We start from the raw sequence: 21,470 nt of genomic DNA on the forward strand, positions 1-21,470 counted from the left end.
GTTTTTGACCAGACATTGGTACGATCGGCTCCAATAAATGTGGTTTTATTATAAATGAAAAACCTTTTTTTTGTTGGCCAACTTAAGCTAAATGACATTTTAAAATAATGCACTATCGCTTTTTTACTACACTGTCTTAATTGTCACAAAGTCCCTTTTTTCTTTTTTTTGCGTGGGGGGAGGGGGTAGAAAGAGATTTGTGAAGCTGGTTATAGTGCATTAACAAACTTGTCAGTACATGCTCCAATGCACTGTATTTTTGATGGAATTTTAGGAGAGTACAATTTTTGTTGGGTAGAGACTTGAATAATTTGGGTGACCAGGAGGAGTCTTGATTTGAGAAACATATTGAGTAGTAGAACAAGTACTTGTAAAACTGTACAGTGCTCACAGAGTAGGTGTCAAAGATGTGTCCATTTTATTTACTGTAGCATTTTAAAAGCCTGTGTGATAAGAACTCATGTTAAATGATTTGTATTTGAAAACATTTATAATGATTCTTTTCCTGATAATTTTGGAAGTTGCCAATGATAATTGCTAAGACCATTACACAGGGCATCCCATCATACAAAAATTTTGACTGACTTCTGTGGGATAATACATTTAATTATTCACCTTTAATTAAAAATTTTCAATACCATTTTTGACATCCCATACTTCTTAGTATTTAGTAAACGGCAAACCTTGAGTGTGCATAATCAATTGTTTTTTCTGAGAAATTCACTTCCAAGTAGTCATGTCTTACGTAACAAAATTCCTGTGGCAACCTCTTTCAGATACAGGATGAGCTGAATCTATTTTCATACATCGGAGGTCTTCACAAAGCAGATGCTCTTGTTCAAGCATAAGCTGCTCTTACACAACTTTATTTTACCTGATGAAAGAAAAATTAGGTGAAAACCAATGATGATTTTGCAGGAAGCCAGAAGTGATCACACGGGATTTACCTTAAAATAAACAAATGCTGTAATAGCTCAGAGGCTTGAAAGATAATTGTAGATTTCTTTCTTGCTGATGTTTTCAAATACAGTTCATATAACAAGAAGAGTCTTGCTATTTAGACTTTCAGAACACTGCTGTAAATAAAATGGCTACAGAATTGTTGAAACTATGTCCTCTTTGCAATGTTTCTGGGATTATAAAAAGGAAGATAGAGCTGGTAGCTGTTTGATTTTATTTGTGTAATATTTGAGGCAAATGTAGATTCAGTGCTGGATGGTTCAAAACAACACTTGCAGTTGGCAGGGATAGGTTTCTATTACTATGTTTTTAAGTTGATTTTTTTTTTAATCTAGTGCATATATCTGTGGCAGAACTTGGAATACTCATGGTAGAAAATAGTCACCTCATTGCTAAGAAGTAATAGAAAGTTCTGCAACTTTACAATGTAGCAATTTTGGAATTAAAAGAGCTAAATGGAAATCTAATGAATTACATGTAAAGAACCACTATCCATTTGTTACATCTAAGAAAACAAAAAATGTAAAAATCAGTATTTTTTTTCGGCTTGCATCACATTCAAAGGACACGTGCTGTGAAGCTTTTGTTGTATTTAGGTAATCTATTTTAAAAATTCAGTACCCTGTTTCCATAAAATCCCAAAGGGCTGGAAACTGGCTATCACTGTTTTTTATAAAGCTTTTATGACTGTCTCCTGTTAGCGTGCTTAGAAGTGAATTTACATTTTCAGATGGGACTTGAAAAATGTGCACTTCACATCCGCTTCTTGCCTGTCTCAGGATGTAGTGCTGAATGAAGTGATAACAGATTTTTATTTTTTTTTAAATTGTGATTTGGTTCTCATGGGTGTATGAGGGGGAGGGAACATGGGATGGTTATGACACAAAATGATGGACAGTTGTGTTCTATGCCAGTCGTTGAGTCTTGACCAAAAAGAGATTATCTAAATTTAATAAAACGATTGCCCTGTTTGGCATCAAGAAGGCTATTTGCTTTTCCTTTCATACTTGAATAGTTTGAAAGCTGAATGCAGATTCTCTTGAATATGTGTGTGCTATTTTGGGCATAATATTCAGCCACTTGTTCCCCTGTAGAACTTCAGCTAACACTTCAGTCTTATTTCTAGACAATGTAGATGAGGGCTTAGTTTTTGATAGTTAATTGTACTTTGGTGTTCAGGTGCCCCTATTTGTGTATCAGGCTTCTGCTAAGCAAGACATGGTTGTAGGCTAAGCCGTGGAAAATCAGGAAGGAGGTCTCTTAAATTCTTACTCCACCACTGCTAGGCATGGTTTGATTTTTAGAATGCCAGTGTCTGTGATGCAAAGCTATAATATGTTCCATGTTACCTTATCTTTTATGCAGATTTCTTAACAATACAGCAAAATAATCTCCTGCACAGTTGTAGTATCTTAGGTGGAGTGTAGTTTTATATAGTGTTAGGTCTGAATCAATTTTTCTTTAACTGTGTTGTTGTTGTAGGAATTTGCTCGCTTTGATACATCGAATGATAGAGTTTGTGGTTCGGGAAGGGCCCATGTTCGAAGCCATGATCATGAACCGAGAAATCAACAACCCAATGTTCAGGTGCTTATTACAGTGCTTCACTTGGAACTAACACCAAGCTGTTTTCACTGATGTTAATATTTTGTATTCTTGAAATACTAATAAGACTGGCTTTTGCTGTATTTATCTTTATGTGCAGATTTAAACTTTACAAATTGCACCAATGACTGTATTATCCTTTTATAAGGAAGAATGCATTTTTATTCCAGCTGTTACTAATGCGTACATATAAGTAAGTAAAATAGTACACACACACACTATGTAATACTTTCCTAAATATTTAAATAAATAACATATAAACATACTTTTCTGAGGGATTCACAGTCATCAGTGGAAGCAGTAGCATACATTTTGAAAAAAGAAAAAAATCCTCCCCCCTTCTCCAAACAGACAAACTCAATGTAAAGTCCACTCTTCCTGGAGCCTAATTTCTAACCTTTAGCAAGAGCTGGGAGGAATTTTTCTTCTATATCAGTGCAAATAGAATTAAAACTTCAGCTGACATAGGGAAGTTTTGAGAATTTCCAGCACTTGTCATTAATAGAATAAAAAAGTATCAATTTCCAAATTTCTTGTGAAATACAGTCTCTGAAAAGGTTTTCAGGGAAGTGCTAAATGACCTTTTAGCAGTGTTTTATTTGCAGTAAATTTGAAGTGCTTCATTATGATTTTTATATACAAGGTGAGAAAATATGCAGGTCAAAATATCCTGGCCATTAAAAATGGGCTGCTTGTCCCCCATATCCTCCATCTGATGTTGCCAGTGTTGTGACAGACAATTTACTGGTGGAAAACTTGAGGTCATTCAGTATTTGATGAGTCACCTCACTGTGTAAATGCAAGCTCCTGCATCACTTGTGCTGAGGTTGCAGTGGCTCCTGTAGTGACTCTGCACTGATTCTTCTGCTTTGCTGTGAGGTTGCACAGTTGTTCTTTCTCACTCTGTTCTACGTTTAACTTCTGAGCAGTGCTGTGCCTTTGGGGAGTTCTGCTCTCTGCAGATTGCATGTGTGTGTGTGGAGCAGTTGCACATGTTCTGCGTGGCTGTGCTGTGGGTGTACATGATTTCAGCTCCTTGTGTTCACTCTGCAGCTGAGGTGGAATTCTGAACAGGGTTTGGTTTTGGTTTTTTTTATTACTTCCTTTGAATTTGTGTCAGTTCAAAATTTGTAAAATGCTTTGTGTCTTTTCTTTCTTCTTTGGTTTAGGTTTTTATTTGAAAACCAGACTCCAGCCCATGTGTATTATAGATGGAAGCTTTATTCAATTCTTCAGGCAAGTAGAATTTTAGTGATAATTCATAGCTTCAGGCATAGTGAAGTAAGATAACACCAAAGTAAAAATACTTCTGCTTTTTTTCGTAGGGGGATGCTCCAACCAAGTGGAGGACAGAAGATTTCCGTATGTTCAAAAATGGATCCTTTTGGAGGCCACCACCATTGAATCCATACTTGCATGGGATGTCAGAAGAGCAAGAAACGGAGGCATTTGTGGAGGAACCGAACAAGAAGGGTGCACTTAAGGAAGAGTATGTACTACCTGTGATTTACGGTGCTGCTCTGATAGCTAGTCTGCCTGGGTTTACCCATTGTGTTTCTATAGTTTTAATGTGTCATCCCGTAAGTTGTCATGCTTGTCATAGTATTCTGTATATGTCAGAGTAAGTGTTTCTTCACCTCAGTGCTTCCGATCATACTTGTTGATGTGTTCTGGATTTGGTTAGATTTGTCATCACTGAACCTTTCATTCCAACTGTTACTAACCTTTAATTTGAAAGGGATTGGGAAGCTGAGTGTTCTTCCCCATTTTCTATTGCTGTCTGTAGGTGACGATATGTAGCACTTTTCTCAACATCATTATGACCTCATGAGCTAAATAGTTGCTGTAATCTTAAACTTTACTGATGCTGTTCATCAGAAATTAAAATTGGGAGCAGCTGTTAATAAACAGGAAGAGAGAGATATCAGAGTTCATTGCTGTGAATTGTCACTGTGCTGGAGATGGCTGTGGTAGTGGAAATGGAGACCTCCTTTTCTTAACTTTGCTGCTGTTGTTACTGATGTGTTCCTAGCAATTTTCCAAAATGTGTGGAATTCTTTTCTTGTTTTATTCTTCTCACCATAGTTACTATACCAGTCATGCTTCTGTACATTTTAATACACAGTTTGTTTCTCATACCTTCTTTTGGAAAGGCTCAAAAAGAGATTCTTTTAAACATGTTCTCTGCATATGGAGGTCAGGGAAAATGTGAAGTAATTGTTTATTTACTAGTTTTCTGAATTTAGTGTTTCTTATTCTGTAGCAGAAATGACTTGCATGCTTTAGATTTATCCATTTGGTTTAGGCCTAAGCTAAATCCAGAAAGATAATTACTTTATTAGAGATACTGATGTGCTTAATTAGGTATTTCTCAGCTATTTTTCCTTGATTTCTGTATGTAATCAAGACTTGAGTGAGAATTTTTTGCACTTTATGTAATATGGACACAAAAATTCATGAACCACTGAAAGAACTCAGGCAAAAGAATATAAAAATACTGAAAATGGCTTTTCTTCTAAAGATGGAAAACCAAAAAACCATTAAATGTAAAGGCCCAAAAATACTTTAGTACAAAAGTAGTTTATACTGACAGTATTAAAATTCCTGGTATTTCAGACAGAGGGACAAACTAGAGGAAATTCTGCGTGGATTAACACCTCGGAAGAACGATATTGGTGACGCAATGGTTTTCTGTCTAAATAATGCGGAAGCTGCTGAAGAAATTGTGGACTGCATTACAGAGTCATTGTCCATTCTCAAGACTCCTCTTCCTAAGAAGGTGTGGAGATTTTCAATAATCTTGTGTCTTGGGGGAGGAGCTCACTTAGCACGTGCATGTAATTTACAAGCACTATTTCATAAGTTTCAGATAGTATTGAGGCTTTGTACTAAAACGTGGACTTGAATTTAAGTATGATCTCTTCTTGTGGAATTTTGTTACATATTTTTATTCTTTCTGGAGTTGCTTGTAAATAATGTTCTGCCTTACTGTGAAATTGAAGAGATTGAAATGATCTGATCAGATGAGGCAATTTAAACTGGAATGCCGTGATTCTCCTTTGTAATGCTGTGGGAATATGTTACAGTAGTTAGTTCCCTATAGCATAAGAAGGGGCTAATTGTGTCTTAGCATTAATAATATAGCTGTGCTACACTTAATTCTAATTAGGTACTTCCAGACAGTTTAAACTATCTTGTATTCTTTGTGTGAAAATGCCTTTATTTTCAGGATAATTTAAATTGGAGTAATCTTCATTTGACCATTTTTTATTGTAGATTGCAAGATTGTATCTAGTGTCAGATGTGTTATACAACTCTTCAGCTAAAGTTGCCAATGCTTCCTACTATAGAAAATTGTAAGTATAATATTTTAGGTGATTGGTAGTTAAAAAAATCCTGCTTGTATTCATCTCTGTATGTACATCTCTGGATAAATGTGGTTGTAGAGAAATTTGCACTTCTCTGTGCTACTGCTATTACAGACTGATGGTATTTATATCTGTTTGCATGAAAATGTAGCATGTTGGTAATGCAAAAAATGTATGTGCCCTATGCAAGGGACCAAAGGTGAGAATACTTCATGTGCCTCTTGACAGAGAGAGCCTGTGGATAATATTCAAGATATGGTACAGCAAATAGTTCAAGCAAAGAAGTAAATTTCTGAAACAGATTTATTTTTATTAAAATGTGGGAGGGTTAACTTTCCATAAACTTTGGACAAGGTATAAGGGGATATTATGTACTTTATTTCTAAGGTGCGAGCAGAATTTAGGAAGAATGTCCAAGGGACAGTATCTGTGTCATATTAAATGTTTGTGTCTAGTTCCTGGAGTGTCTCTAATGTTACGACAGCATGGTGGGAAATATTCAGCATGTTACAAAACTCTAGTGATTGCAATTGATGTTTCTTGTTGCAATGTATCTGTGTTGTGCTGGTTTATTTTTTGCACATTGTTAGAAGCTCAAGGGAAGCTGGGCAGCTGTTGCTCACTGTGCTTTCATTGAGGGCCTCACTGAATAAATTAGAATACAACCATAACTAAGAATTTTTTAAAATTTCAGATTGAATTTTGAGACAATTCTTTCATTCTATTTAAGGTTGTAAAACTCCTTTTATCGTCCTCCAATCTTTCCAGGGTGTATAAAGAGACTGCAGCAGATGTGAAGATCTCCCTTCACAGTTCTGTTGTTGTCCAAGGTGATTTAATATATAGTAATCATATTTGCTTTATAGTTCAGTTCATGGCTACTGTAAGGATCAGAACCTTGTGCTTTTGAGTCCTGTGTCCCAGGTATTTTCATGAATTATGTATGTCCAGAAAACATATATTACGAAGTTTAACTAAAGAAATGTATATGTTTAATTCTAGTTTTGAAACAAAATTATGTCAGATATTCTCTGATCTCAATGCTACTTACCGTACAATACAAGGCCATTTACAGTCTGAAAATTTCAAGGTATGTATTTCATTGTTATTTACATGACATAGAAGTCATATAAATAGATATTCCTGCCCAAGAGATTGCATACTATGATAGGTGGCTTAGACATCAAGGTCCCTAATTAGGCTTTAAAAAGAATATTTTTAAAAGGTTTTCTCTTTTGCAAAGGTAGCCTTGAAATTAAGGAAGGAAATGAGCATCTGCCAGCTGAAGTGTACCAGTAGATTTACAGTTGTGGAGTTGAGAGGATATCTATCACTTGAGTTGCAGACAAGGCCTTCTAGCTTTCTTACTGGTTTTGGGCCAGCTGTATTTCAAATTCAGAAGTAAACTTGTGTGGAAGTGCTCAGAGTGGAAAGAAACTCCTGGGCAGAACAGCACAAAGTTACTTTTAAACATTTTTTGTGTCAGGCTTTATTTTAGATTTCTGATAAGCAGTCTGACCATGGGTAATTGAGAGTGATTTTTGAGGTCAAATGCTCTCTGCTTCTCATGCTTGACGCTGTTCCTTCTGTTTCTATGCTGCCCCCCGCTTCTTTTTTCATTTTGTTTTTCAGTCAGAAGCTTTAAATACAAAGCTTACAGTGTAGTTAGTTTTTCTGTATTAAGGTCTTCATCCTGGTTGTCCTCAATCCTTCTGCTTTCAGTTGCTCTAGATTGAGAATCAGCTTTAGTTATCTGCTATTTTAAACCTTTGTTAAATTATATGATAAAGAGAGGCAGATTTTTTTTAGTATATCCGCATCTTCAGTTACATTTAGAGTGTCAAACTTGAACTGAAACACATCTTTTCAAATATGCTTTTTAAGAAGAAAAATCATAAAATTATTTGGGTTGGAAGGAACTTTTTAAAGATCATCTTGTTCCAACCTGCTGCCGTGGTCCAAGACACATTTCACTAAACCAGGTTGCTCAGATCTCCATCCGGCCTCGCCTTGAACACTTCCAGGGGTGGGGCATCCATAACTTCTCTGAGCAACCTGTGCCAGTGCCTCAGCACCTTCACACTGAAGAATTTCTTGATAACAGCTAATCTAATCCAACCCTCTTTTCTGTTTAAAGCCATCCCCCCCTTGTCCTGTCACTACCTGCATTTGTAAGAGGTCCTTCTCCAGCTTTCTTTTAGCCCCTGTGGATGCTGGAAGGGGCTCTAAAGTCTCCCCAGAGCCTTCTCTTCTCCAGGCTGAACAAAATGGAAGTAGGAACACAACTTCAGTTCAATAATATGTATAAGCCAATGTTAATTTTAGTTATTTTATTTTACAAAAAGATATTTTCTCTTACATTTGGTGGAGGCACCTGCTTCAAACATTGGGGCAGAATGAAATTTACTATCAGGATAGAATTGGCAACAGCCAAAATGGATAATGTAATAGGAATTTAAAAGGAAAATGAAACCCAAGTGAGATTTCTTAAAATGTAGTTCCTATATACATATTTTTGTAAAATGACTAGTCTTGCCCAGCATGGTATCATTGCAATATACTTCAGTGTGGAACTACTTAGGAATAGTTGTCTACAGTAGTAGTTCTCTGTGGTCTATTTCCCATCAAAGAAATAAATTTCTTGAATACAAATGTTTTAGCTTTTTTTCTTTCCTCTTGCTTCTAGCAACGAGTGATGACATGCTTCCGAGCATGGGAAGACTGGGCAATCTATCCAGAACCATTTCTGATCAAACTACAGAATATTTTCTTGGGACTTGTAAATATCATGGAAGATAAAGAAACGGAGGTAAGTGGCCTCAGGATCTATGCTAGCAGATGGGAAAAAGTGTGTTAATATAAAATAGGGCTGGCAAGGATTATTTCGCTCTTTTAGGGTGAATAAACCTGTCTTTCCTTCAAGTCCTTGCTCCTAAACAGAGGTGTAACATATTTTCAAAAGCAAATACTGTTTAATCTGTCTATGAGTGCTGTGGTGGAGTTACATTGTGAAAGTGTTTCAGAGCAAAGACTAGTGCAGAATGACAGGTATTTCCTTTGTGTTGGAAATACTCTGTAATATCTCTCTCTGAATTCTGAGTGGAGTTTCAGGCATTGGAACTGTGTGGAAAGATGCCTTCCAGAGCAGTGGGAAGGAGGCCTGTAGTATAATTGGAAGGGCAGCTGATTCCTCTGAATGGAAGAGCAGGGTGAACACACACGTATGAAGGACAGTGCCTGTACCTAACAAGTTAGAATACACAGCTGTATTTATAATTTGTGTGTTCCTTAAATTGGTGTTCCTGCTAAATAGGCCATTTTTGTCAGTTGTTCATTTTGCTGGTCTTGGGGAAACTTTCATATCAAGTAAGTGTGATTTATCTGACTCTAATTGGCTGATTTTGAGCTATACTTCAATTTAATAGCTCTTCTTTTGCATATAGGTATTGGAAAGCCTATTGACCTCCTTTCAGTACATTGTGGACAAATTCTAAGTTCTTGCCTATAATTTTTTATAGGAAGATAGTGTCATGTTATTTACTCTAGAATAAGCAACTATACTTGTTAGCAAAAATTGTTGCAGTAGATATTTTTGAGGCTTTGATATTTATAAAAGTGCTTCTTTAAAAAGAAATTATTTAATAATTGGAGAAGTAAAGAAAAGCAATGTAAATTTGTATATGAAATAATTACATATTATTTGCTTTCAGGAAGTACCGGATGATCTTGATGGTGCTCCCATTGAGGAAGAGCTCGATGGTGCTCCACTAGAAGATGTGGATGGAATTCCTATTGATGCTGCTCCTATTGATGATCTGGATGGAGTCCCAATTAAATCACTGGATGATGATCTTGATGGAGTTCCTTGTATGAAATGTTTCAACTTTCAGATTGAATCTTCAATCCTTGATCTTTTTTTCCTGTGGAGTTTTTAGAAATACAGCCTAGAACTGATCTGGCATGTAGCTTTGTAAAATGTTGAGTTGATTAATTTCAATTTGCTCTACTGCTTTTAGGTAGTAATTGCTTCAGAAACACAGGAGGTGTCTTCTGATGTTATACATGTTGGGATGTAAAACCTGGTTTCTTTCTTTGCAGATACTAACATTGTATCATCTGTTTCATTATTTAATTCTGATTGTTATCTTAGTACTTTTCCGTTTCAACTTCTAAAGAGCTTTGTAAGTTATTTTTCTATGTCTCTTTCTCCACCAGTGGATACAACTGAAGATTCAAAAAAGAATGAGCCTATATTTAAAGTTGCCCCTTCGAAGTGGGAAGCAGTGGATGAATCGGAACTGGAAGCCCAAGGTTAGTTTTGACAGTATCTTTTCTGAAGTAAACTGAAACCATAATGTCACTTAAGCAATGATTATTTTCAGCTGATCTGTGCTAAAATGCTAATGGAATTCATGTTGTAACATAGTGGGATTTTCTGTTGTAACTTGTTCACTGAATTTTTAACCAAAAAGGAAAATACTGTATTCTGTTGCAGTTATTCTACTTCAATAATCTATCAACCTTTAAAAGTAATTTCCAGTTCATTAAGAATAAATACTGAAAACAAAAAAAAAATGTGTTTGTAGTTGGCAGTCTTTTAAAATCTTGGTTTGAAAGATAATATTTTATAAATGGACAAATACTTGCCTGCTTTTGAAGGATTTACTGAAATGTGATACACAATGTGAGCGAATAGCTCGGTGAATAGTAAATATTCTGATAATGGGCTGGTTTGAATATTTCTGTGAAATAGAAAGTCTGTATTAAGTGCTAGATGCTGGTAAGTTTTACCACATTGTACTTCTTATTATATCTTATATACTATACATCTTATTATAATTATATTACAAATACTAATTTTCAGATCAAGTGGTAGCTTTTTTTGTTGTTAAAATTATCCTGCTATCTCTTCTAGCTGTTACTACTTCTAAGTGGGAGCTTTTTGACCAACATGAAGAATCTGAGGAGGAAGAAATTCAAAAGTAAATACTTTTCCATTCTGATGAAAACATACTTATTTTATGTATCTAAGGTTGAGTGTCTTTGGAACTCCTTATAAGATAGATATCTATTACATGAGTAGAACAAAAATGAAGTTTTGAAAGTAGGAAAATAAGAAAATGGAGAAAAGTCAGGATTTTAGTGCAGCATGCTTTCAGTCCCCATGATTTTTTTCTAACATGACAAATTACACCTTTTGGTAGAGTTGTTATGCTGATTTGAGAATTTAACATCAAATAGTAAGAACTAAGGTAGTAGTATGGATATCTTGCTATCAGGTGTATATGAATATATCTAAATCTCTGCCTTTTGCTTCTGAGACAAGCACAGTGAGTCATGTTCTGAGGTGTTTTGTTGGATGCTGGTAGGCTCCATGCCAACAGAAGTTGGTTTTGAGTTGTCTTTGAGAACATCTGTTAGTTAATGCTGTAAATACTTCCTGCATTGCATGGAGTCCTGCAGCACTCTAGTGGCCAGCCTGGGAATATAATTTTGGGTATCTGCCATCTCTCAGGTTTATCTCCCAAAAGCAAATGTAGTAAATTTTGTTCTTCCATTAAACTTAATATACCTGAAAAGCTCCATTACAGCACTTTGAGATTCTCCTGAGGGAATGGGTTTGTTCAGTAGCTGAGGTAGAGTTGTATTTGATGACTGTAAATTTCATGAATTCTTCTGCACTCTGTTTCTGTGAAAAGTATAAATTGTGTGAGTAATAAAAAATAACAACAATTTATTAAATGAGAAAGTTATCTGTCTCCCAGATGGAGACTAATTTGTAGCTGCAGACTTTTACATAATCTAACTTAATATATTTCAGAACTAGTAACTAATCATAGAAACTAAGTAGGAGAAGTAGTATATTTCATATATACTTAAAATACCTGTTACGTCTTAGTTAGTTCTGTATGTTTTCTGTAAAGTCAAGAAGAAGAAAGTGAAGATGAAGAAGACACTCAGAGTTCTAAGTCAGAAGAACAACACATGTATTCCAATCCTATTAAAGAGGAAATGCCCGAATCCAAGTCATCAGTCAAATATTCAGAAATGAGTGAAGAAAAGCGTGCCAAACTCCGAGAGATAGAGGTGAGCATGGGGTGTTTTGTGCTACCCTTCTGGACCTTTCCAATTGTCACCCCACCCTGAGTTCTCTACATATGATAGGGAGCTATTTTTACTGAAATAATTACAGTCCTGTTATATAGTGGGGTTTTGTTTTAGTCTGGTGTATTTTTGTAAAGGTATATTTGTTCACACCCTTACATTGCCTGGTTTTGACTTCTAAAATAATGCAGGAAAAAACGGAAAATAGAGTCAGGGGATACTGCATGCTGAGAATGACTGTTGCTTTTCAGAACCACTAGTAGCTTTAGATCACTTGGGTCCTCATACGCTTTCCTCCCCTTGGGCAAATGGGATTAACTTTTGGATGTGGCCTTAGTCCTCTACGTTTCTTGTTTTCTCTGTTTCTTGCCTCGAAGTGTCTGTATTTTATTGCATTTAACAATGTCTCTTTTCACGGTCTCAGCTGTCAAAGAAGTAGATACAACTAACTCAGGTGGTCGTGGAATGGAGTATTTTAATTGAAGCCCTACATGCAGTTCGTAGGGCTCACTGGTTGTTCTCTCCTTTCTCCAAGCACAGGTGTTACTGTAGCTGTTAAGCTTGATCAGCAGAAGTTGTTATGTCTTTGTTCTGGCTTCTGAGCTTGTGCTTGACTGAGAAAGTGACTAGAACTGGAATTTAGCACAAGCTTTGTCTAGCAGTGAACCCTTTCTGATACACACTTGCCATGCAAAATCAGGTTAAAAATTGTATGTGACTTTCTGGCTTATATTCAGTATTCAAACCTGGGGGACACTGAATACCAGAATTCTTGTAGCTTCTGTTCAGTGCATTAAAATGATATTAAGAAGCTGCTAAATACTTATGGCAGTTGTAGCATCTCCAAATGACAGGTTATAATCTGAGTAATGTTTCGAAGGTGGAATTGTGGCTGCCTACCTGTTTATTCTATAATGTGCTAGTTAGCTAAAATCAGAAATTAGCAAAGCCCTGTAATATTCTTCTAAGATGTTCAGCCAATAATTGAAAATGTCACAAATGTTGTTTCTCTCAAATAAGCCTCCCTTTAACTATTCAGATTTTATTGAAATTAATAGACTCTCACTAAGCACTTAGAAACCTCTTGTTTTGTGCAGCGGTTTGAAAGTTCATGATATGTAGCCATATTAAGTGAGTAAATTCTGAGTGTGAGAAGCGGAGTGGGATTTATGTCTGACCTGACTCATGGTGGCAGTATTTTTGTAGAAAATACATGATGTTAAGACTAATGAAAGTACAAGTGAAACTAATTTTCATGTTTCTGTAATATTGATTGTAGCAGTTATGGAAAGAGCTCCTTTCAGATTGAGTATCTGTTTTACGGACCTTATCTTGGCAGTTGTGGAAGCAGATTTGGCACTGATTTGTTTTAACCATTGTCACTTTTACACTGCACAAGTGTTTTAAGTTCTTTCATCAATGTACTCTGTCAGTAAAAGTTTTAGGTGGCAAATACCTGAGTTTTTCAAGTGCATGTTTGCATTTTATTCTTTTTGGTAAGTGAATTACCATCTTGGTTTTACACTTTTGGAACTGCCAGAAGAGGAGAACAATTTTTTTCCTTTTTGAGAACATTTCAGACACTATGTAGGAGTACTTAAAATTTTCGTCAAGTTTGTAATTGACAAGAAAGTACTCCCTGTACTACTTCAAAGCATTCACACTCATGGTTTCTTCTTAGTATGTACCCAGTCCCTGCCAAAACCCACATCCATTATTAATTTCAGGGAAGGGGCTGAGGAAAAAAACAACCAATTACCAGCTTTAAGAATTATGCCATCTAATATGCACTGTAAAAAAATGTTGTGTAAAATATTTGGCAAAAAAATTGGTGAAGTCTGATTCACTAGCTGCACAGTCTACACAGTGACTGCCAGGGAAGCTGAGAAACATTTTTTCATGCATTTTTTGGAAATTCATTAATAGAGCAACAGTTCTTTCTCTTGGCACAGTTAGTAAATTAAGCTTGTTAGCTGGAAGGGGAAAGTGAAGTAAGAAACAAACTTTGGCCTCAGCCATCACATCAGAGGAGACAATTTAGTAACCTTTTGTTGCCTTGCCTCATACCCCTGTTAATCCTTCTGAAGTGTGAATTCTTTCCAGAACTTAGCAGGAGCAGAGGCTTTCCTGTAACACTGAAGAACAGTGATTTCTTAACTGTTTAAGTGTGGAAAGATTGGCACTTTTCTTTGTATTATAACTTAAATTTCGGAATGGTCTTTATGGTGCTGTGTGCCTTTCATCCCTCGGGGACATCTAAAAGAAAGGTGTATTCCTCTTTGTAAAGAGACCTTGGTGCTGTGAAGTGGTAGAAAAATGGGAATTTTATTATTTAAATTGTTCATTAAGCATGTTCCCTTAGAGTGTACAAAAACTCACAGACAAAATGAAGCAGCATAGTCCACTTTGTACCTTTCTCTAAGGTGTCTTACTTCTGTCTCCACCTTGCTGCACAAGTTTTGATAATCGTACTCCAACAAACAAAAAAGCACAGCACAGGCTTCATCTGCAGCAGGAGGCAGGCTGTTCATAAGTCCAGACAGATCAGTGCTTCCAAAAGGGTTAAACAGGATTTTAGTCCGTCTTAATATCTGGCTTTACTCACCTTTATGTTGGCCACCTGAGACCTCAAAGCAGTGTTTGACTGAGGTAGGAGACCAGTGGTGTGGAGGGTTCCTGCTGGGCCTTTCTGCTGGTACCCCCAGCTTCAGGAAGGGCAGGATTGGATCCTGTTACACCATCCTTTGTCTGTGCTCTGGCAGTACCTCGCTGCCCCCTGCACAGATACTCCACACCAAACACCCCCTGCCCCCTCATGGTATTGAAAGTCTGATTTATTTTTCTACCAAGCGCCAAAGAGAGTTTCCTGGATGTCACAAAGGAAAGGTGGTTACTTTTGTCAAGAAGTTCCATAAAATTTCCGTATTTCTTTCTCTGGATTATGGTGCTTAGTGTGCAGAATACTCAACTTTTGAGTATTTGTTTGTCAGGTCACAGGAGCTGTCTGTAATCATCACTGAAACAATATATAACCCTTTGGTTTTTGCAGTTTGTGGAGGTTTCTGTAGCTGGCTCACTTGAGGCTAATGCAAAATGGTGTAAAGATATGCTATTAAGTATCCTACTGATTGTGGCTTAATAATAACAGACGAGACAAATTGCCTTTTGCTTAACCAATAGTTTTGCTATTTATAGCAGTTGTTTCTTTGACGATGATGATTACTCAGAAGATTCTGGTCTGTTTTAAATCTTTGACTCTTATTTCTGTTTTACAAAAGCAAGGAATTGCTTAGCTCCAAGACTCTTGGCAACCTGTGAGTGTGATGGAGCGTGCCAGAGGGCTCTGTGGCAGAACAGATATCTCACATGTGTACATCAGTACATCTGTCATCTGTTGTTGATAATATTGTAGCTGCAGAGATTCCACTACTCATAGACTTGCTGGAAAGATCAAGCTTTCAAAGAAATATTTTGCTCTGCTTCTGGCAAAATCTAGGACTTGTGACGGCCATTGTTGTTGCAAGACTGTTCTGAAGAAAACCAAAACACTTTGGTCTGTTTGGATGTCTGTCTTGTCTGTATCTAATCAGTCTACACTGAAGTGCTTACATTACTTACCAAGCAGAAATTCCTATCTTTCATCAAGTGTCTGGTGATGAGCTTCCTAGTTCATCCTAATATGTAGCATGCAGCTAATTTATCTCAAATTAGTTATGTTTGAATGTGGCCGCTTTAAGTTGAGAGGCTGTGTAACTGTGGAATAACCTCTTGTGAAAAAGCCTTTTTGCACTGAAGATCCTGTGCATGGTCTCAGTATCAGCAGAAGGTTAGAAAACCAAGAACAGTTTTTGGAAGCAGATCAATTTTAAGTAAGGGAGGCTACTGACAACACACCTGTTGGTATCTAAATGGAAAAAGCAGAGCTTCAGTTTGCAGCAGTCTGGTTTCCCTGAGCTGTGGTAGCAAAATGTTACCCGTTCCTTTAGCTTGCTTGCTTCCTGGGTGGGCTGTAAGCAAGGCCTCAGCTTCTAGCTAAGGCTGAACACTTTAAACTCTCCTCAAATGGGTCCAGTGAGAGAAGAAGGAAGTCTCCAGATGAGAACCAATAGACAAGAGGTATGCTGTGGAGTGTTTGTCTTGAGCTTGTAGGAAAGAGCTCCTTGTGTTAGTGAGAAATGTGGTCCTGCACTGGAGCATTAAGTAGGGATCGCTCACAGCAGTGATATCTGACACTTCTGCATTGCAGTCTCTGAAGACCGGGAACTCTGCTCTGGGAGGCTGCTCTGTCTAAGGAATTAGAATTGCAAAGTTTGGGCACAGGGATTTGAAACATTTTCCCCTTCCATTTTATCATTCATATTACTGACTTTGGGGATAGTCCAGATAAAAATCAGTGTATTTATTCCTAAAGATGAACAGGCTTAACAGTTCTTGTCTGTTGAACAAGAATAGTTAAAGAACAGCCAGTGCATTGAGGATATATTAGTTCATTCTCAATGCAGGTTTACAAAGTGAAATGCTCACAAAATTAATCACTTAGATGCTTAAGCAGATTTAAGTCTAAGTGTTAAGGATCTTTCTCCTGTGGGAGTATCTTGAACTGTGTGATAGGGATGTGAGCATCCTGTACTCTGCATGGAGAGGTCGTGAGAAGAGTGTTCACTTTGGCCAGTATACAGTGAGCAGTGAAATAGTGAATGGAAGGCTCAGCCAAGCACTGCAGCTGGTGCAAGGGAAGGGTGGAAGGGGCCTCTGTGCTTGGAGTGCAGGAGTGGATGGAAGAGCCTGATCTTTCTGTAGTGAGCTGTTGATACCATCTCAGCACTTTGTAACACTTAGTCGCCTTTTCCAGGGGGCGTAGTCATTTCCTCTGCTCACAGCATCTTTTAAAATGAGTCAGTTTACATGGGTTCAAAGGGAGATACAGAGACTGTGTGGAGGAGAGATCCATCCATGGCTGGTGTGTAAAAGACCAGAGCTGTCTCAAGAAACCACATGATCCTACCATAGCTGGACTCTGGGGAGATGTTGAGTGAGATGTTACCATAGGGTAGGCTTTTCCTATTTTCTCTCTTCTCGAGGCACCTGCTAATGACCACCTTCAGCGCCCCACTCCACCCACAGTTTCTGGAGAAGCTATGTGCAAATAATTCCTCTTGCCATTTTAAACCTGCTGCCAACAGTGGGTTGTATGGCATGCATGTCAGCAATTTTTGCATCCATTTAGCTTATTAAATCAGGTAAAGCCTGTTGTTGGGATTCCTAGTTTATTTTCATCTCAGGTTTCTTTGGGCTATAGACTTAGGCTTCCTTGCTTTCTAAATATCATTAAACAGAGACTGTCACAGCTTTGTTGGCTAAAACTGTAAAGAAATAAAATCTGATGAGGATGGAGGGTTTCTTTGGGCTTTGTTGGTTTGAGTTTTTGTTAGTTTTGTTTTTTTAAATTATCTGGGTTACTTAGTTGGGAAAAAAAAGTCTTATGGGCATATTCATGCTATGACAGCCCAAGAGGCTTCTTGGATCAGCTAAGCTTCCTCTGCACTCCTCCTGCTTGGTACTGAAGATGCTGAGCAGCTGATAACCTTGGAGTTTACATGATGGTAGGGAATGCTATTCTGATTTTTTATCAGAACAGGTGGTACACAGTTAAACTGAGTATGTTTCCAGAAGGTATTTCTGCCTTTGGAACTCTGCATTTGAAGGGGGGAGAAGAAAAACATGCCTTTATTGAAGGTGGTATGTGACAAATGATGATGACAGTTTTCCATTGGCTGAATTGTAAGAAAAAATGCTCAACTGCAGGGAGAGCAGACTCTGTAAGTGAGGGAGGGAAGCAGAATAGTTAACAGAAATTTACTGTGATGTAACTGCTTTTTTAAAGTTTTATTTCTTTTTCCCCTAAAGCAAGTTGTTCCCTTATATTTGAGACTAAAATGAAAAATGGTGTTGGCATAAGCTCTGTAACTGAAGGGAAAGGGGATCCTGTTCAAAATAGTGTTATCCTTGCTTGGATTTTATGTTTCTTAACATACTCGTGATTAGTTTGTTTTTGTGATACCTTTCCTTTCTGTCAGTAATTGGAAGGGCTGATTAGATCCAGTCTGCTCGATTTTTGAGAGGGAAGGAAAAACCCTGCAGAGTTTGATTTTGTGACTACTTCATATTGGGGAATTGAGGACCTGGAGAATAAGAATCCTTTCCGATAATCAAAATGGACATAGTTGCAAAGTCTTCTCCTTTGTGTGTTTTCAGTGTGGAAGAATTAAATATTTTTAAAGAGAAAATAACTTTGTGTGTTTGCTAAAAATAAAACCTCGAGCACTGGAAAGATCTACTAATGTATAGGATGTCGGTATTGGAACAGGACATGCAGGAGGGTCAGAGCATGAACATTTGGAAGAGGGCTGACAAATACAACCTGAACTATTACCAAGATCTTCCTTCCTTCCCCAAAAAAGAGACACTTTCTTCTCCAAAACAAATTGAAGGATTGTTTGTACAAGGACATGTCACTAGGAGTAAAGAATTGACAGATGATAAGAGATGTGAGTGAAGTTTCATTATGTGAATCAACTTGGAGAAGGTTTTAGCTCATCGAGACCAAAAAAAAAAACCCAAACCCAAAAAAACAATCCACAAAAAAACAACACATGGAGAAATTCTGACATATGCTTAACTTTGTGACTCTGCCGGGGATACTGCAGCAAATTTAGTGTTACATTTAGCAGCACTTGGGAACTGAATTCGGTTGGTAAGCTTGTTAGCACATGAAAAAGTATTATGTTAGTAAAAATCAGTTCTTTCAAATCAGCCACTTTGTGCAAACAACCCTGAAGAGGAGATGCATTGTTTTATGTCCTAATTATGTCAGTCATTTTATTTTAACATTTAGGGTTAATGCAAAAAGGCAGTTTCCGAAGGAAACTTTGAAGTAGACAAGAGAAATTGAAAGAATGTATTGACACCTGCAGTAAATGATTTCATTTTGAAAGAAAAAAACCAGATAATGACCCAGGAAAGACAAGGGTGCAGTGTACTAATGATGGGAACAGAATTTAATAGAATAACAGAAAAAAATTCCCTCTATTTTTAGTTCTTACCATGTCTGTAAACAACTGCAGGTGCCTGCAGATAAGTGTGTGGTTTTGTTACTTTGATCCAGTTTAAATAAATCTGGTACCTCTGTGCACAAGCTTGTATAGAAGGAATGAAGAACACAGATTATAAATCATGGAAATTTCATTTTCAGCCACCTGCCTAACTGGATAAATAATAAGCCAAATAATCTAATGGTCAGTATTATTTTCACAGCTTAAGGTGATGAAGTTTCAGGATGAGTTAGAGTCTGGGAAAAGACCCAAGAAACCAGGCCAGAGTTTTCAGGAACAGGTTGAACACTATAGAGACAAGCTGCTCCAGAGGGTAAGAACTGTTCTTTATGTTTGCCTCTGATTCTGTGATAGGCTTTTATTGAGTTGATTGAATGTAGGGTGGCATTAAGCATAACAACACATGGTTCTTGTTAAAATACTACAGTAATGTCAGACTGCGTGTTTAAGTCCAAGTGCTTTCGGCAGAATACCTACAATCTCCTTTTTTAATCAAAATACTGTAGTGTTTCCCCCTTTACATCTGGGTGTCATAGAGTGTATAGAAACCTTAGAGACCGCTCTTGGGTCTACTGCATGAAGCAAACTGTTAGGTGTGGGAAAGGAAGGGGACAGCTCTCAGTTGAAGATGTTCATCAGGCTTCTCATTTTGCTTTTAGTAATTGATCTCTTGTGCTAAAGGCTTCCCAAGGAAGGGAGAGAATAGTTTTAAGCAGCATATCTATTTCTGATTCTCCAGTGTCTTAAGTTTCGTGAATAATTCCAGCTCATCCATTCACCCACATGTGACTAATTCTGTACCATGACCATTTTTAGTAGTCCTCTTTGGACTATGAAGTCAGAGCGATTTTAGTAGTTAACATCTTATATGTGATATGATGTAATCTCCAACCTTTGAAACACAATGATAAAACATAACCTCTTTGGACATTGCATTTAGTGAGGGAGGATAAGTGACAGTTGCTTTTCTGATCTGGTTTCACAGCCTGACAGATCAGTGGTGAAGTTAGGTACCCGTGCAGTTCCTTGGAAGCTAAATTGAATAAGCAGCTTCCACGAGGGCTTTTTCTGTCACTTGTTATTTGCATTATTTAGTGCTCAATATCTGACTAATTCACAGTACCTTGAAGAAAGAGACTTGTAAAAATTAGGTAAACCGATCCCTGAAGGAGATGTACACATTGCAAGTTGATGTTAGCAGTTAAGACTGCAGTTAAGACTTTATAAGACTTTTATGAGTAACTTTCTTTCTAAATGTAGTTGTATCATAAAACTTTCCACTTTCTTGGTGTCTGTAAAAGAAATTATTTGTACAGTAAGCACAGAATGCTTAGTGAGACAGTAGCTTAAACAGAAATTGATAATAACAATCTTGATAAAGTTTTAGGTGCCTTGTGTTGAATGAGTTCAACCAGCTCACTGTATTTTGGATTTTTAATAATTGTCTCTTTCACTTTCAAGAAAGAAAGAAATACTTAATGATAATTATAACCATTCTTTAAAACAATAGTAACTGTTGTTAAGGGAATAACTTCATCTTTTGCTTTAATGCCATAATAAAGTTAGTTTTTATAATAGTAATGTAATACTGGTTCTGATTACATTTCCCATGAACTTGGTGGTTGGTCATTCTTTTTTGTCAAACTTAAAATAAGCTTTCCAAGAGTAATTTCCCAGCAGCATTGTATATTGTTTAGAGACAAGAAACTTAGAGCTATTTAAAATACCAGGATGAAATGCACAGTTATGCTATCAAATAAACCTGGCACAGCTTGAGAGTGCAGTGATTTTAGATTATTTTTTGCCATAGAATGAATTTGCTTTAATGATTGATCAGTACTAAAAACCACAGCATCTGACCTCTGTGTTCAGACTTGCTGATGAGGTTTATTTCTGTATAGTTAGTCTTCTGTTTGACAGACTACGTGTGCTCAGGGTATATATTTTCTTTCAGAATGGTTCTGTTGACACCTAAAAATGGACTATAGTTGTTTGTTTTTGACAGAGTAGATGTTATTGCAGAATCTCGTTTGTATTTTTGTTTTGTCTTTAGATAGCCTCTAGTTATGAGAGTATATAAATTTTCCATCTGGATTAATGAGGCTGAATGCCATATGTTTTAAGTAGAAGGAGGTTCCTGGTATTCTTCCATGTTTAGTTTAGAAAATCTATTACAGCTGTAATATTTCCCTGAAATTTGTAACATTGAAGACTGTTCATTTCCAGTTACTCAGATATTCTCACACAGGGTGACATCCCTCATGTTTCTGTTAGCGTTTGTGTTACAGTAAATGTTTTGCAGAAGCAAAGGGCTGAAGAG

At 36.9% G+C, this 21,470-nt stretch overlaps 1 protein-coding gene across 7 annotated transcripts in view; it reads left to right on the forward strand.

Moving 5' to 3' along the window:
* The window catches only part of LOC125330678 (U2 snRNP associated SURP domain containing), a 48,864-nt gene that overhangs the window by 24,386 nt on the left and 3,008 nt on the right, over positions 1–21,470 (forward strand). For all 7 annotated transcript variants that reach the window (XM_048314089.1, XM_048314090.1, XM_048314085.1 and 4 more), the window contains 12 exons: positions 2,443–2,547; positions 3,735–3,801; positions 3,891–4,054; positions 5,182–5,344; positions 5,842–5,921; positions 6,936–7,023; positions 8,620–8,742; positions 9,644–9,800; positions 10,149–10,244; positions 10,849–10,915; positions 11,858–12,020; positions 19,353–19,463. In XM_048314089.1, the coding sequence (XP_048170046.1) occupies positions 2,443–2,547; positions 3,735–3,801; positions 3,891–4,054; positions 5,182–5,344; positions 5,842–5,921; positions 6,936–7,023; positions 8,620–8,742; positions 9,644–9,800; positions 10,149–10,244; positions 10,849–10,915; positions 11,858–12,020; positions 19,353–19,463 (1,384 nt within the window). The remainder of the gene's footprint in view (positions 1–2,442; positions 2,548–3,734; positions 3,802–3,890; positions 4,055–5,181; positions 5,345–5,841; positions 5,922–6,935; positions 7,024–8,619; positions 8,743–9,643; positions 9,801–10,148; positions 10,245–10,848; positions 10,916–11,857; positions 12,021–19,352; positions 19,464–21,470) is intronic.

Source organism: Corvus hawaiiensis, chromosome 10 (assembly GCF_020740725.1).
Source record: "Corvus hawaiiensis isolate bCorHaw1 chromosome 10, bCorHaw1.pri.cur, whole genome shotgun sequence".
NCBI classification, from domain to species: domain Eukaryota; kingdom Metazoa; phylum Chordata; class Aves; order Passeriformes; family Corvidae; genus Corvus; species Corvus hawaiiensis.